Source organism: Octopus bimaculoides, chromosome Z (assembly GCF_046866305.1).
Source record: "Octopus bimaculoides isolate indiv1 chromosome Z, ASM4686630v1, whole genome shotgun sequence".
Classification (NCBI taxonomy): domain Eukaryota; kingdom Metazoa; phylum Mollusca; class Cephalopoda; order Octopoda; family Octopodidae; genus Octopus; species Octopus bimaculoides.
The window spans coordinates 9149522-9165310 of NC_142944.1; the positions used below are offsets into that span (position 1 = coordinate 9149522).

Sequence of the window (15789 nt, forward strand, 5' to 3'; positions counted from 1 at the left end):
GCTACACCAGGCTCCAATCTAATTTGGCAGAGTTTCTACAGCTGGATGCCCTTCCTAACGCCAACCACTCAGAGAGTGTAGTGGGTGCTTTTACGTGTCACCCGCACGAAAACGGCCACGCTCGAAATGGTGTCTTTTATGTGCCACCCGCACAAGCCAGTCCAGGGGCACTGGCAACGATCTCGCTCGAAAATCCTACGGGAGCCAGTCAGGCGGTACTGGCAACGGCCACACTCAAAATGGTGCATCTCATGTGCCACCCGCACAAGAACCAGTCCAGGGACACTGGCAACGATCTTACTTGGCTTGCCGGGTCTTCTCACGCACAGCACAATTCCAAAGGTCTCGGTCAGTAGTCATCGCCTCGGTGAGGCCCAATGTACGAAGGTCTTGCCTCACCACCTCAGCCCAGGTCTTCCTGGGCCTACCTCTTCCACGGGTTCCCTCAACTGTTAGGGTGTGGCACTTTTTCACGCAGCTATCCTCATCCATTCTCACCACATGTCCATACCAGCGCAATCGTCTCTCTTGCACACCACAATTGATGCTTCTAATGTTCAGCTTTTCTCTCAAGATACTTACACTCTGACGGGTATTCACATTGACATTACACATCCAACGGAGCATACTGGCTTCATTCCTTGCGAGCTTACATATGTCCTCAACAGTTACAGCCCATGTTTCACTGACATGTAGCATGGCTGTTCGTACGCATGTGTCATACAGTCTGCCTTTTACTCTGAGTGAGAGTCCCTTTGTCGCCAGCAGGGGTAAGAGCTCTCTAAACTTTTCCCAGGCTATTCTTATTCTAGCAGCTACACTTTCAGTGCACCCACCCCCACTACTAACTTGGTCGCCCAGATAGCGGAAGCTATCGACTACCTCTAGTTTTTCACCCTGGAATGAGATAGAAGTTGTTTCCTGTTTGTTTACAGTCTTTATTGCACCTGAACATCTGCCACAAACAAAAACTAACTTGCTAGTTAACCTGCCTTTGATGTTGCTGCACCTCTTATGTGTCCATAGCTTGCACCGGGTACATCTTATAGAGTTACTACCTACTCCTTTTCTACATACTGAGCAGAGCCATCTACCTGAAGGGGTTTGTGTTTTATCTACCTTCCTACTTATTAGGATTTTGGTTTTAGCTAGGTTGACTCTAAGGCCCTTCAATTCTAGACCTTGCTTCCACACCTGAAACTTCTCCTCTATTTCTGATAGTGACTCCGCAATTAGGGCAAGGTCATCAGCATAGAGGAGCTCCCAGGGGCAACCTGTCTTGAACTCCTCTGTGATTGCCTGGAGGACTATGATAAATAAGAGGGGGCTGAGGACGGAACCTTGGTGGACCCCTACCTCTACCCGGAATTCATTGCTGTACTCATTTCCAACCCTCACCTTACTGGCAGCATCTCTGTACATGGCTCGCACAGCTCTCACTAACCATTCTTCTATCCCAAGTTTCCTCATTGACCACCAGATAAGGGATCGGGGGACCCTGTCAAAGGCTTTCTCCATGTCAACGAAAGCCAGGTACAGAGGTTTATCCTTAGCTAGGTATTTCTCCTGCAACTGTCTCACTAGAAATAAGGCATCAGTAGTGCTTTTACCTGGCACGAACCCAAACTGCATCTCATCTAGATTGATTCGCTCCCTAATTAGTTGGGCTATGACCCTCTCTGTAACTTTCATAACCTGATCTAACAGCTTGATGCCTCTGTAATTATTTGTATCTAAAGCGTCACCTTTACCTTTGTAGCAGTTGACTATGATGCTGCTACATCAGTCATTGGGTATGACTCCTTCGTGTATCACCTGGTTCGCAATACGGGTGACTAGGCTATAGCCAACACTGCCAGATATTTTGAGCATCTCTGCAGTGATTCCTGATGGGCCGGGGGCTTTCCCGGTCTTCATACTCTTAATTGCTTTATCTACCCTGGTACTATCAACTCGGATAGCTGGTCCCTCTATTGGGTCGACATACGGCAGGCTCTCTCTCTCCCATTCATTCTCTTTATTAAGCAATCTATCGTAGTGGCATCTCCAGACCTCTTTCTTTGCATCCTCATTTAGTGCAAGCGTACCATCATCCATGCGAACACATTTCTCTCCTACAACATCACTATTCTCTCTCCTACACTGTCTTGCAACACGAAATACCTCGAGTCTTTGGTCCTCACGGCGCAGAACATTGGCAAATCTTTCCTTATCTGCTTCCCCTCTGGCTAAATAAACCTGTCGCCTAGCCTCCCTTCTGGCACATTGGTACAATTCCCTGCTACCACCGTTCTTCCAGTCCTTCCAAGCCTGTTTCTTTTGTCTAATAGCCCTGTCTACCTCCTTGTTCCACCACCACGTTACTCTGGGTCGGGAGGGGACCTTACACCACCCACAAATCTGGTCGGTGGCTTTCAACAGGTTGTCCCGCAGAAATCTCCAATTGTCTTCCACGTTGTATGATGCTATATCCCCTTCTATTTCGTTAAATGCTTCAAGTAACTTGTCTCTAAGTCTCTGTCCGTTTGCAGGGTCTTTAAGCTTCCACACCCTTCTCCTCCAAGCCTGTCTAATTCTGGGCACCCATTTTGCCTTGATCCCAAAGTCGCTAACTACTAATCTATGTTGTGGGGTACATTCTTCACCAGGGTAGGTTTTGGCATTTATAAGCCGCCCTCTTTCCCTATTTCTGGCGAGGATGTAGTCGATTTGGCTAGAGTGTCTGCCGGAGCGGTAGGTGACTAGGTGACTGGCAGGTTTCCTGAAGTTGGATATATATATATATATATATATATATATATATATATATATATATATATATACACACTTTATTTAAAAGCAGCAGAAATATAACAAAAGACTGTTACTCGGAGTGTCATGTTCCCTGTCCAATGAACAGTAACGTGAAACTCCGAGTAACAGCTTTTTGTTATATTTCTGCTGCTTTTAAATAAAGCATATTACTCTACCTCTGGTATTTGAGCACTCTTTTTTCCACCTTGTTGCACATTTATGTGCATACTCCGGTATATATATGTACATATATATATATAGAGAGAGAGAGAGAGAAAGAGAGAGACAAGTAGGTAGGTAGGTAGGTAGGTAGGTAGGTAGGTAGATAGGTAGGTAGGTAGGTAGGTAAGTAGGTAGGTAGGTAGGCAGACAAGCAGGCAGACAGACAGAGATCTCTTGATCATGCTTTAAAGTTATGTTTTAAATGATGGTAGTTGATGAAAGGATTGATACAAATGGTGGTCCATTTTCAGGAGTCTCAAGTCTTTTGAAAGGTCTATGTAGAGTTATTATTCTCCTCTTTGGACAGCTTTTATGCCTCAAACAAACACACCCACAGATTTCCACATATGTAGCAGATATACACGAGTGTGTGTGTGTCTGTGTTTGTCTTCCCCCCTACCCCACTTGACAGCTGGTGTTGGTGCATTAACGTCTCTGTAACCTAGTGGTTCAGCAAAAGAGTCTAATAGAATAAGCACCAGGCTTTATACAAAAATGAAAAATATGTACTGGGATCGATTTGTTTGACTAAAAGAAACTCTTCAAAGTGGTGCCCCAGCATGGCCACAGTCTAATGACTGAAACAAGTAAAAGATAAAAAATAAAAGATAAAATTTTCCATCTAGCACTCAGTTAATCATCTCACCTTTGTACATGGCTTGAACAACACTCATAAGTTTTCTGTATTCTTTAGTGGCCACCAGGCTATATAATATGGGTCTTCTGAGGATTGCTCTTTGTTAAGAACTTCTGCTGTTGTCTTCCTATAAAATGTGCTGTATTCATTTATTATCATTATTTTATCCCGTTTATATATTTGTTTTGCAAGATTTTTGATGTGAAATCGCGTGTTGAAACAGATATTGTTGTATTTGGGGATGGTCTTGTTGCCAGTTTAGCCAATAAAAACACATGCACTGTATATTTGGTGTTAATTTGCTTCAGCTTTATATTACATTACATTACATTAATCCTATTAATCATATACCTATCTCTACACTGCATTTAACAATAAATAAGTGCAAAACTTCTTCCATGAATTCACTGAAAAAGACGCGTCTATATTTTATACTATTAATTTCTTTTTGTTGTTATATGTTTTGGTCAGTGATATCTCCAGTGTTACACAAGTTCCATTTTCAGTAGTTGAGTTGTAAATGGCCTGCAAAATTTGTCATTGATAATGAGCTTTTGGCCTTGATCAGTTACTCTAAATAAATGCATAAGTAATCAGTTATATCACCTGTCATCGGAGTAGGTTTCATGTGGTTGCACACCATGCTAGAATTTGCAGCTAGATATTCTCCAAATATCCTGAATATAATATAATATAATATAATATAATATAATATAATTATCTTTAATACATTTCCATATTTGACAAATACAATTTTTAATGATTTTTACATACAGGATATTTTATTTCTGATTTAATGTTGAAATCTTTCAGTAATGCACCAGGAATGGCTGTTGTAGATATTATGAACTTCTGCACTGTTGCTTGTCTCCATCATAGTTCTGAAGATGTACGCCGAGTAGCTTTGCGTATCATACAGTTATTATATGAAGACATTGGACCACCAGTTCGGAACTATTTGCCCCCGGATGATGACAAGATTCGCAAGAACACACTGTATAGACAAATATTTGAATACTTTGATAAACTTGATAGCAAAAATGCAAAGTCAACATTGAAGGTGAGTTTAATTCTTCAAAGATATAACTATTTATTGTTTTTTTAAAAAATTTTACACTTAGTAATATTATTTTGTCTCTTTTGATGTTTTTTGGTGTTTCTTTTTTCATTTCAGTTTTTATTGATTTAGATCAGTGCTTTGCAACCATTTTTCACTTGTGGTACACTTTTATTCTTTTCAAAATTTGGCTGCACACCTGAACTAAAAATATAACTAAAAGCATAGGGAAATAAATTATATCCAGGTTACACTGCAGCACATCTAGCGTTGTCTTGTGGCACACCAGTGTGCCATGGCATACCGGTTGCAGGGTGTTGATTTAGATACAAATATATTTTTTTATTTGTATTTGTTTGTTAGTCAGATGGTATTTTCATAATTGAATATTTGTTTAATTAATGGTGAATGAAGAATTTTACAGTGATGCATCCGCAAACACTCAACAGTAAATTGATTTTGGTATAAACCTCTTGCCTGGCACACCAGTCATTTCTTTTGGTTCCACTCCCCGTCTCAGCCGAGAAGCCTTTTTCTTGCAAGCTACTTGGCGACCCCCACCAGTGTTGATACTACATAAAGCGCACCTATGCTGGCGCCATGCAAAAAGCACCTGTACTGGTGCCATATAAAAAGTACCTGTGTTGATGCCAAATAAAAAGCACTGGTGCTGGTGTCACATACAAAGTGCTCAGTTCACTCCGTAAGGCGGTTGGCATTAGGAAGGGCATCCAACCATAGAAATGATGCCAAAACAGACAAATGGACCCTGGTGCAGCTCTCCACCTTGCCAGCTTCTGTCAAACTGTCCAACTCATGCCAGCGTGGAAAATGGACATTAAAGGATGCTGCTGCTGCTGCTGCTGCTGATGATGATGATGAGGGAACAATATAATAACTGTTAAAGTCTCTACATGATAGATCTACCTGTTAGAAATAACAACCAAATCTCTCCCAAACTACATCCTATCATTTATTAAAAGAAAATGTACACATTTAAAAATGTTATTTTAGATACACAATGTCAGAGGCAGGGGGAAAAAAAAAACAGAATGGACATTGCTGGAATGATTTTCATCACACTTCTCAATATGAGATGACCTGGTTGCTTGACATCAGGTCATCTCTTACTGTCAAACAACAATGACATGATATATGTCTTAATATGCATTAAGCCAATGCATTGAAAAATGCAGTAATTTATTCAAGATGGCTATGCTCATTTGCAAATATGCCCTTGCTGGGATTGACATTCATATTATCAGTTGGTAATGAATTAGATCACATTTCTTGCACAATAATACTTAGCTGCATGTATAAGTCCAACTGCCGCATTTAATTATTTATTTTATCTTTTTAAATTAAAAACAAGTACAAAAACAAGTAATTTTCGCATAAGTATTGTAGTTTATATATACAAGGTCTTGCAGATAAATTGAGACAATTTTTACAATGCATAAAACTGGTTATAAATATTAAAATAATGGTAGTAGACAGGATATAAATTTAACGTAACATTTGTTACAACAAAGACATTCATTGCTCAATATGGTCACCCTTTTGGGCAATTGCTGCCTCCACTCGAGAATGGAATTATTTTGCAGCTGTTGCAACTGCTATCTTTTTGATTTTGCATGTCGCATGCATGATTCAGGTCTTCAAACTGTTGACACTCAAGTGAGGTAAAGCATTGGTCCTTGCTTGAAGTATGTCCTGTGAAAAGTTATCGAGAAGGTTTAAATCTGGGATATTACTGGGCTAGATGTTGGCCCTCACTAAAAGTGGCACTTTCTCATCCAGGAAGACCTGGCATGGTGCAGAATCCTGGATATGCACCACATTGTCAAGCCCAAACTTCTGCTCAATCCAAGGTAACAGAGTTTTTCAGGATGTCCAGATACTCCTTTGTGCTGATCTTGAAGCCAGACTCAATGAAGTGTGGATCCATGACACTTCCATCACTCACCACAGCTCCAAATACCATGGCAAAGGCAGGATTCTTAGTTTGAAATACAGTGGGGTGTCAGTAGGGTTGTGTGCAATCATTCAAGAATTTCTGTGATTCACCTCAGCATTCACAATGAACTTCTCGTCTACAAACACAAGTTTTTCCTGCACCTTGATGCTTGATGTATGACAGAAGCTTTGGGCATCTTTTGTCTCTGATTGCTTTGGCCTTGGCTGTTAGAAGGTGCGTCATCGAACATAGCTAGTCATGCTAAGGTTCCTGTTCACAGCTCTGGACACAGTAGAAAGGGACGCATTACATTTCTTTGCAAGAATTGTCATGGATGCGGATGGATTGGCTTCAACCAAGCATTTGAGTCCAGCGAGAAACTTTGGATTGCATTTGGAATCACTTTGAGTCTTGTGTTCTTTTCTATCAACCTTTCCCACTCCTTTAAATTGTTTATACACACAATAAACTGTTGCTCTAAGAAGTTTCATCAACTTCATTTTATTGGATTAGATTTTCAAAAAAGCAAGGTTTTGTTCTAAAATGAAATGTTAAACCCACTTAGTCAACTGTTTAAAATTGGTCTCAATTTATCTGCAAGACCTTGTGTGTATATATATATATACATATATATATATATATATATATATATATATATATGTATGTATGTATGTGTGTGTGTGTGTGTGTGTGTTACAAGAAAAGGCATAAGTAATGGTCTTCACACATTTATTTGTGTGCATCATAGACTTACAGGTGTTTCTGATATAAATTTTAGGTACATTCCTATTTGTGTTTATTGCACAGACTCTGAAGATGATCGTATTTGCTAAGCTCATTCACTTTTTTCAATCAACTGAAGTATGACACACCTAAATGCATCAGAATGATGATACATAGATAAATAAATGTGTAAAGCCCATTATTTATGCATTTTCTTGTATATCATTCTGTGAAAAGATACCATAACTGGGTAATGCCACCATGGATTTGCAAAATTGATTGATGAATGGACATCAACTTCAGATTTTGCCTCAGGATTACCTAGAATTCTATACCAATCTGAAAACTTTTGTCAGTCTGGCATATTGACATATTTGTATTAGCTGAGAGTTGACAAAGTATTTTCCCTAGATAACTTATTTATAATTCTTCATATATATATCACTTAATATACGACATGACAGAATGTAAGTTCCCTGAGAGAAAAGTTGGACATAAGAAGAAGCATAATATGTGGTGTGCAAGAGAGACAACTGTGCTGGTATGGTCATGTGTTACATATGGATGAGTACAGCTGTGTGAAAAAGTGGAGGGAACTTGTGGAAGAGGTAGACACAGGAAGACCTGGGATGAGGTGGTGAAGCATGACCTTCAAACATTGGGCCACACGGAGGCAATGACAAATGACCGAGACGTTTGGAGATATGCTGTGCTTGAGAAGATCCGGCAAGCCAAGTGAGACTGTAGCTGTGGCCTATACCGGTGCGCAGTATAACCAGCCCGTTTAAGAGTACCCTTCAATTATTAGGCAATACACTGTGCATGAGAAGACCTATCGAGTCAAGTGAAATTATTGTTGTGGCCGATACCAGTACCGCCTGACTGGCACCCATGCTGGTGACACATGAAAAGCACCATACAAACATGATCGTTGCCAGTGCCACCGCACTGACTCCTGTGCCAGTGGCATGTAAAAAGCACCATATGAGCATAGTTGATGCCAGTGCCGTCTGACTGGTCTCATACTGGTAACACATAAAAAGCACCATTCAAGGGTAGTCATTGCCAGTGCTGCCTGACTGGCTCCCATGCCAGTGGTGTGTAAAAAGCACCACTCAAGCATGGCCAATTCCAGTGCCAGTACACTCTTGGAGTGGTTGGCATTAGGAAAGGCACCCAGCTGGAAGGAATCTTGCCAGAATAGATTGGAGTCTGGTGCAGCCTCCTGGCTTGCCTGTCCTCAGTCAAACCATCCAACCTATGCCAGCATGGAAAACAGATGTTAAACGACGATGATGATGATTACATATATTCATAATAATAATAATTATAAACCTAAAGCTTATAGGCATTTGCCATGTATTGACTAAAGAAAATAGTCTAACACTGGGGCATATAAGCCCCTGACGGAAAAGAACGGGTATTAATATACATGCGAATTAAACCATAGATATTAATACACATTTTTTTCTGTCAAGGCCCTAATATTAAACTATTTTCTTTAGCCAATATGTGGTGAACACTTATAAGCTTTAAGCTTATAATTATTATTATCATTTACAGAATTTTCATTTGTTTCTGTTACTTCATTTAATGCAGAATACACACACACACACACACACACATATGTGTGTGTGTATATATATATATGTGTGTATATATATATGTATATATATATATATATGTGTGTGTGTGTGTATATATATATACACACACATACATCACTGATACTGAAAAGAAAGGGATATGGAAATGTTCTTATGAAAGGTTGCTGAATAAGAAGGATGAACCAACCTATGTAGAACCCACAGACTGACCAATTCTGAAACTGACAGCTGTACAGTCAAAAGTGTGATCAGGTGATTAGAGACTGGAAGGATCAAAAAAGCAGTCAGAAGACCTGGGATTGTAACTGAGATGCTGAAAAATATCCCTCAAAGTAAGGTGTGCAGTAGTTACTCGCATAGTAAATTAGGTGATACAATTAGGGGTTTCCTATCCGATAAATTATGTAGCAGTCTCTTTATCAACTGTTCCAAGAATAGTGAAGGTGTTTTAGAAAGCAGCAATTGCAGAGGTATCAAACTGATGGACCAAATTTAGAAAGTAACAGAAAGACTTATAGTACAGGCACAGGAGTGGCTGTGTGGTAAGTAGCTTGCTTACCAACCACATAATTCTGGGTTCAGTCCCACTGCGTGACACCTTGGGCAAGTGTCTTCTACTATAGCCTCGGGCTGACCAAAGCCTTGTGAGTGTATTTGGTAGACGGAAACTGAAAGAAGCCCGTTGTATCTATGTATGTATATTTATGTGTATGTATGTCTGTATTTGTCCCCCCAACATCGCTTGACAACCGATGCTGGTGTGTTTACGTCCCTGTAACTTAGCGGTTCAGCAAAAGAGACTGATAGAATAAGTATTAGGCATCCAAAGAATAAATCCTGGGGTTGATTTGCTCAACTAAAGGTGGTGCCCCAAGTAAAAGAGTAAAAGAGTACAATCGATTAGGAAAGAAAATATTAGATTAGATCTGATGCAGTTTGGATTTCTGCCTGGATATATCTAACTAATACCCTCTTCATATGAAACATTTACAGAAGTTCTTAACAAACCATTCTAGCTAGCTTTGATATAAACAATGCCATCAACAGAGAATAATATTCTCTATGGTCCAGGTGGCGAGCTGGCAGAATCTTTAGAATGTTGGACAAAATGTTGATTGGCATTTTGTCTGTCTTTGTGTTCTGAGTTCAAACTCTGCCGAGGTTAACTTTGCCTTTCATCCTTTCAGGGAAAATGAAATAAGTACCAGTGGAACACTGGGCTCGATGTAATTGACTATCCCTACCCCCCAAATTGCTGGCCTTGTGCTAAAATTTGAAATTTATATTCCCTGTAGTCTGGTTGTTGTTGTTGTTGTAAAAATGTAAACTGGGTATGGATGAATGGCAGCTCGTATATTGTTACTTTGCCAGGATAGTGCAAGTTGGCAATGAGTTCAGTAAAACATTTAGTATGCTTTTAGATGTTCCTCACGGCTCAATTCTCAGTCCTTATGTTTGTTGTAGTTCTCTAGTGTAGGATCCCTGATTTTTCACAGCTGAATCTGTCATAGAACTTGACAAGAAATGTCAAATGTGGATGTAAAACTTAGAATTGAGAGATCTTAGCAAACCTAACAAAGACAAGTGTTTTGATCTGAAAGAAAGAAGGTAGGAGGAATTCTATTGCCAATAGGGATAAAAAAAAAAAAAAATTTTAAATGAACATTCTCATTGTGCAGAAAAGGAATTCCATCTGATGCCTTCAGTGTAAGCCATATATGTACAAGAGATGCAGTGAAATTGTAGGCGATTTAAGTGAAAAGACATATCATCATCATCATCATCATCATCATCATCACCATCACCATCACCATCATCATCGTCATCATCATCATCATCATCCTCATCGTCTAATGTCTGTTGTCTATACTAGTATGGGTTGGATGGTTTGGCCAGAGCTGGCAAGCAGGGGAGCTGCACCAGGTTCCAGTCTGATTTACCTTGGTTTCTATGGCTGGATGCTCTTCCTAATGCCAACCAATTTACAGAGTGTACTGGGTGCTTTTACGTGGCACTGCACAGACACTTTTGTGTGGCACTGCACGGATGCTTTTACGGGATGCACATGGGTGCTTTTACATGGCATCTTACAGGCGCTTTTGCGTGGTACCACACAGAGGCACTTTTACATGATGATGATGACCACATTGCTGAGACCCCATTCGGTCATGACTGACCCTCTCAGGTACAAGTCCGGGCAAGGTTGTTTATGGAAGACCAGCAGTCACCCATGCATACCAGGCTCCCTTCTCCACACCACCGATGTTATCCAAGGGAAAGGCAAAGGGGCCAATACAGCTTGGCACCAGTGATGTTGCAACTCATTTCTACAGATGAGTGAACTGGAGCAACGTGAAATAAAGTGTCTTGCTCAAGAACACAACACGCAGCCCGGTCCGGGATTCGAACTCACAACCTCACGATCGTAAGCTCGAAGCTCTAACGACTGAGCCATGCACTTTCACTTATGGGTGCTTATATGTAGCAATTAATTATCAGTAAGAGGGCCTTCGAAATAAATTTCAAATTCTTGTAGAATTCCTATGATGACAGTTGATTGTTAATTAAAAAAAAATAAATGGAAGAAAAAAAGAAAAAGGAGCAAATGACCTGAATAGAAGGAAGTGACAGAAGCAGATGACCAAGACAGACATGAGAAAAAGTGGTGACAGCAAATCTTAGGACAATGAATGGACCACACAAAGAAGATGACAAAAGGACTGTGTCAGATGGTCAGACATTATACTGGAGAGAAAATCCTATGCAACCCCATGTAAATTGATGGTGATCATGACAACACCACCACTACTGCACTCAGTGCTAATGTTGATGTATATATATGCAGAGGTGGGTAATAGAACTGATGGCAGTTTGTATATGTTATACTAAAATTCAATTTTAACATTTCTATTGAATTATTGCATGATATCCACATTTCTGGATTAGTGATTAGATTCTTATGCGTGTATATGATACTTGCCAAAAGAATGAGTGGAATAAATCCATGCACTGTGTTCAGTATATCACTGGTACATCATCATTATCAACATTGGTAATATCATTGTTTAACATCCATTTTGCCACACTGGCATGGGTTAGACAGTTTGATAGGAACCAACAAGCCAAAGAATTGCACCAAGCTCCATCATCTACCTTGACATGGATGACTGGATGACCTTTCTAATGATAACCATATTTTTGTGGCTCCAATTCTATTTTGTTACATGATTCATTAAACACTGGGGAAAATTTATGGACGTAAATTTCCACCCTGGCAGGAATTGAAATCGAAATCTGAAAGGACTGCATGTAAATTATTGCAGTGAAAGTATTTATCTTTAATCTATTGTTGCAAACAAATTTTCCTCACATTTTCCAAGCCAATAATTATAACATGCGAGTAATTAAGATATTATTAATCATATTACAATGAAACTGAATTTAATGAAAGGAAAAAGAAAAAGGTAAGTAATATAATTAAGCATAAAATATAATAAACATTATCCAGTAATGTTTACAATTAAGAAATTTCAAATTACATAGTTATGAAATTTAAAGAGCGGATATTTAAAAATCCAATAATCTGATAGACGTATATCTTGTGATGCTATGTTGTAAATGCTGAGATTGGTTTTGTTATGCATGCACACAATTGCTAACCCACATGTTCTCTCTCTCTCTCATACACACACACATGTGCATGCAAGCATGTATGTATGCATGTGTGTGTGTCTACATATATGTGTATATATATGTATGTATGTAGGTAGGTTGGTATGTATGTACATGTATATGTACATGTATGTGTGTATATGTATGTGTGTACACATGTGTGTAGGCATTGCTGCATGTATGGATGGATGGGTGGATGTGTGTAAGTGACTCAGTGCATACATTATGTGGAGTGATATGCGTTACATGTACTGGTATGTATGTGTGTATGCATATGGATGTGTGTACACATTCATCCATCTATCAATGGATGAACGTGTATATGTATGTTTATATGTATATGTGCACATATGTATGTATATACATGTTTGTATATGTATGTGTGTATATATTTATATATGTACATGTGTAAATGTGTGCATGTGTGCGTGTGTGTGTATGTATGTATGTATGTATGTATATATATATGTATAATATATATGTATATATATATATATATATATATATATATATATATATATATAGAAAGCATGCATATGTGTATGTATGCATGTAAAGTCAGTTCTGTATATGTTCATATAAATTTAGAAATATTTGTAAAAATTTAAGAATTTTGGTAACTTAATATTCATTTATCAATTATCATTAGAATTGTCACTTAAGAATTCTAATAGAAATTTGAATTATTGTAAGTGAAAGTAAAATCCAATAAACTTAATTTACACACATTAATTTATACCCATAGCTGCTTGTATGTAGGCATGTATGTTTGCATATAGACACAAGCACATATATATATATATATATATATATATATATATAAATAAATAGTTTTAATTAAGTAATAGAGAAGTCAAATTAATGTTATGCGTGTTTCAATGAGCGACAGCATTTATTTCATATTATAATCAAAAGTTATGCAATGGTATATAATAAATTTAGAGTCAGTTCATTTCATCAGGCATTTTAATTTGATTTACAAATCATCTTATTTAATGTGTGAATATTATAACATACGAATTTGTTACACATGCCTTGGATTTGTAGAGTGCTTCTATAAAAATTAGCAGAAATATAACCGAGCATTCTTTGGGTGATTCAAAAGTGTCGCTTTTACACTACCATTCTTTTCTAAGAAGTGCTACTGAGGTGATTGTCTGGATTATAGATACATGCAACATGCATAGACACAGATAACTTTTGCCCACATGCACTATACACATCCACACTATATGGTTACAGTCACACACATACACACATGCATACACCACCTGAACAAGCACTTATCAACTGCTAAACACAAGCTTTTACACATGCCCACACACACATGTTAACCTCACACATATACACACGTCCATATGTCTATTCATGCATATACACACGTCCATACATGTGTGCACACACACATGCACACAAATACGCAAAACGCATACCACTCCACACAACACATTCACTAGGTTACATGTACACATACACACACACCTAGGGCAATGCGCTTGCGTGCATATATGTACACACGTCTATATGCATACACACATACATACCAGTACATGTAACGCATATCACTCCACATAATGTATGCACTGGGTCACTAACACACATACACACACACACAGATCCACATATTTTTTAGCTCACCCACACATACATACTCACACACTCACCCTCATTCATACATACACACTCACATACACACATGTGCGCAAGAATAATGTCATTCAGCCTTTTTCTTCTGGCTATTTCATCATGTTGAACCATAAATCTCAACAAAAAAATATTTTTTCTCTCCCCATTTTTTTTTCCATTCTCTCTCCTTTTTTCCCCCTTAATCCTTTCTGTCAAAGAGTGTAGGCTTGAAATGTAAGAGACTTTACCATTCTTCCTGAGCATTTAACTAATACACTTGCTTGTTGTTTCTACACCTGTCTTTGATATGTATATGGTTATGTGATGCACATGGATGTGGACAGCTGAGTGAAGAAGTGCCAATCTCTACCAGTGGAAGGAAGCTGTGGAAGAGGTAGACCCAGGAAAACATAGTATGAGGTGATGAAGCATGATCTTTGAATGCTGGGCCTTACGGAGGCAATGACGAGCAACCAAGACATTTGGCAATATGCTGTGGTTGTGAAGACCCATCAAGCCAAGTGAAATCAGAGTTGTGGCCATCTTCAGTGTAATGTAACTGGCACCCATGCCAGTGGCATGTAAAAAGCACCTTTCAAGCTTTGGTCATCATGGAGGCAATGTGGCTGATGTTGGTGTCGTGGACTGAGCTACCGTGCTGGTGACACATAAAAAGCACCTTTTGAGTACCGGGCCTCGTATAGACAATGACAAATGTCTGAGACCTTTGGTAGTATGCTGTGCTGGAGAAATAAGAATTATCAAGCCGAGCGAAATTGCAGTCGTAGAAGATACTGGTGTCACACAACTGGCACTCATGCCGGTGGCACACAAAAGCACTCATTACACTCTCGATCCCATAGTCATTTATGACCGAAGGGGGTCTTTATATCATCATCATCAACAGCAGCAGTAGCAACAACATAACCATCATGATCAGCATCATCATGATCGTCATCATCATTTAACGTCCATCTTTCATGCTGGCATGTGTCAGGCAATTTGACAGGATCTGAGAGGTCTGAAAACTGCATTGTGCATTGTACTATATTGTCTACTTTTTGTGTGATTTCTACAGCTAGATGCCCTTCCAAACATCAACTACTTTACATCACTGTGTGCGTTTTTTTTCTTTTTTTTTGTGGCACTTTATTTATTTAATTTTGTTTGTTGAAGAGAGCTAATATCAAATGTAATATGAAAGAGATAGATTACAACAGGAAATTGTTGGAATGTTTCCTTTTTAACGTACATTACAGAATGTAGTTGTGGTTCTTTTCTATTCGAAAGAATTCTTTTTTTCCATAAACTTGCAAGAAACAACATGATTAGTTCATAAAATAAATATATTTCTGTGTTTTCCTTTGATGTGAAAGAGAATTGTCAGGAAAAATGTGTTGTAAGAAATGTAATGCAACGAAAAAATAACTTCTCTATGTTTATCTAAGAGTGAATGCTTCCCATTATCATCATCATCAACATCATCAGCATCTCT

General features: G+C 38.7%; 1 protein-coding gene across 3 annotated transcripts in view; it reads left to right on the top strand.

Moving 5' to 3' along the window:
• The window catches only part of LOC106870605 (centrosomal protein of 104 kDa), a 298564-nt gene that overhangs the window by 200643 nt on the left and 82132 nt on the right, over positions 1-15789 (top strand). For all 3 annotated transcript variants that reach the window (XR_016244818.1, XM_052973736.2, XM_052973738.2), the window contains exon 20: positions 4466-4712. Coding sequence is in view for 2 of the 3 variants with exons in the window: in XM_052973736.2 (XP_052829696.1) it covers positions 4466-4712 (247 nt within the window). In the remaining variant the exon portion in view is untranslated. The remainder of the gene's footprint in view (positions 1-4465; positions 4713-15789) is intronic.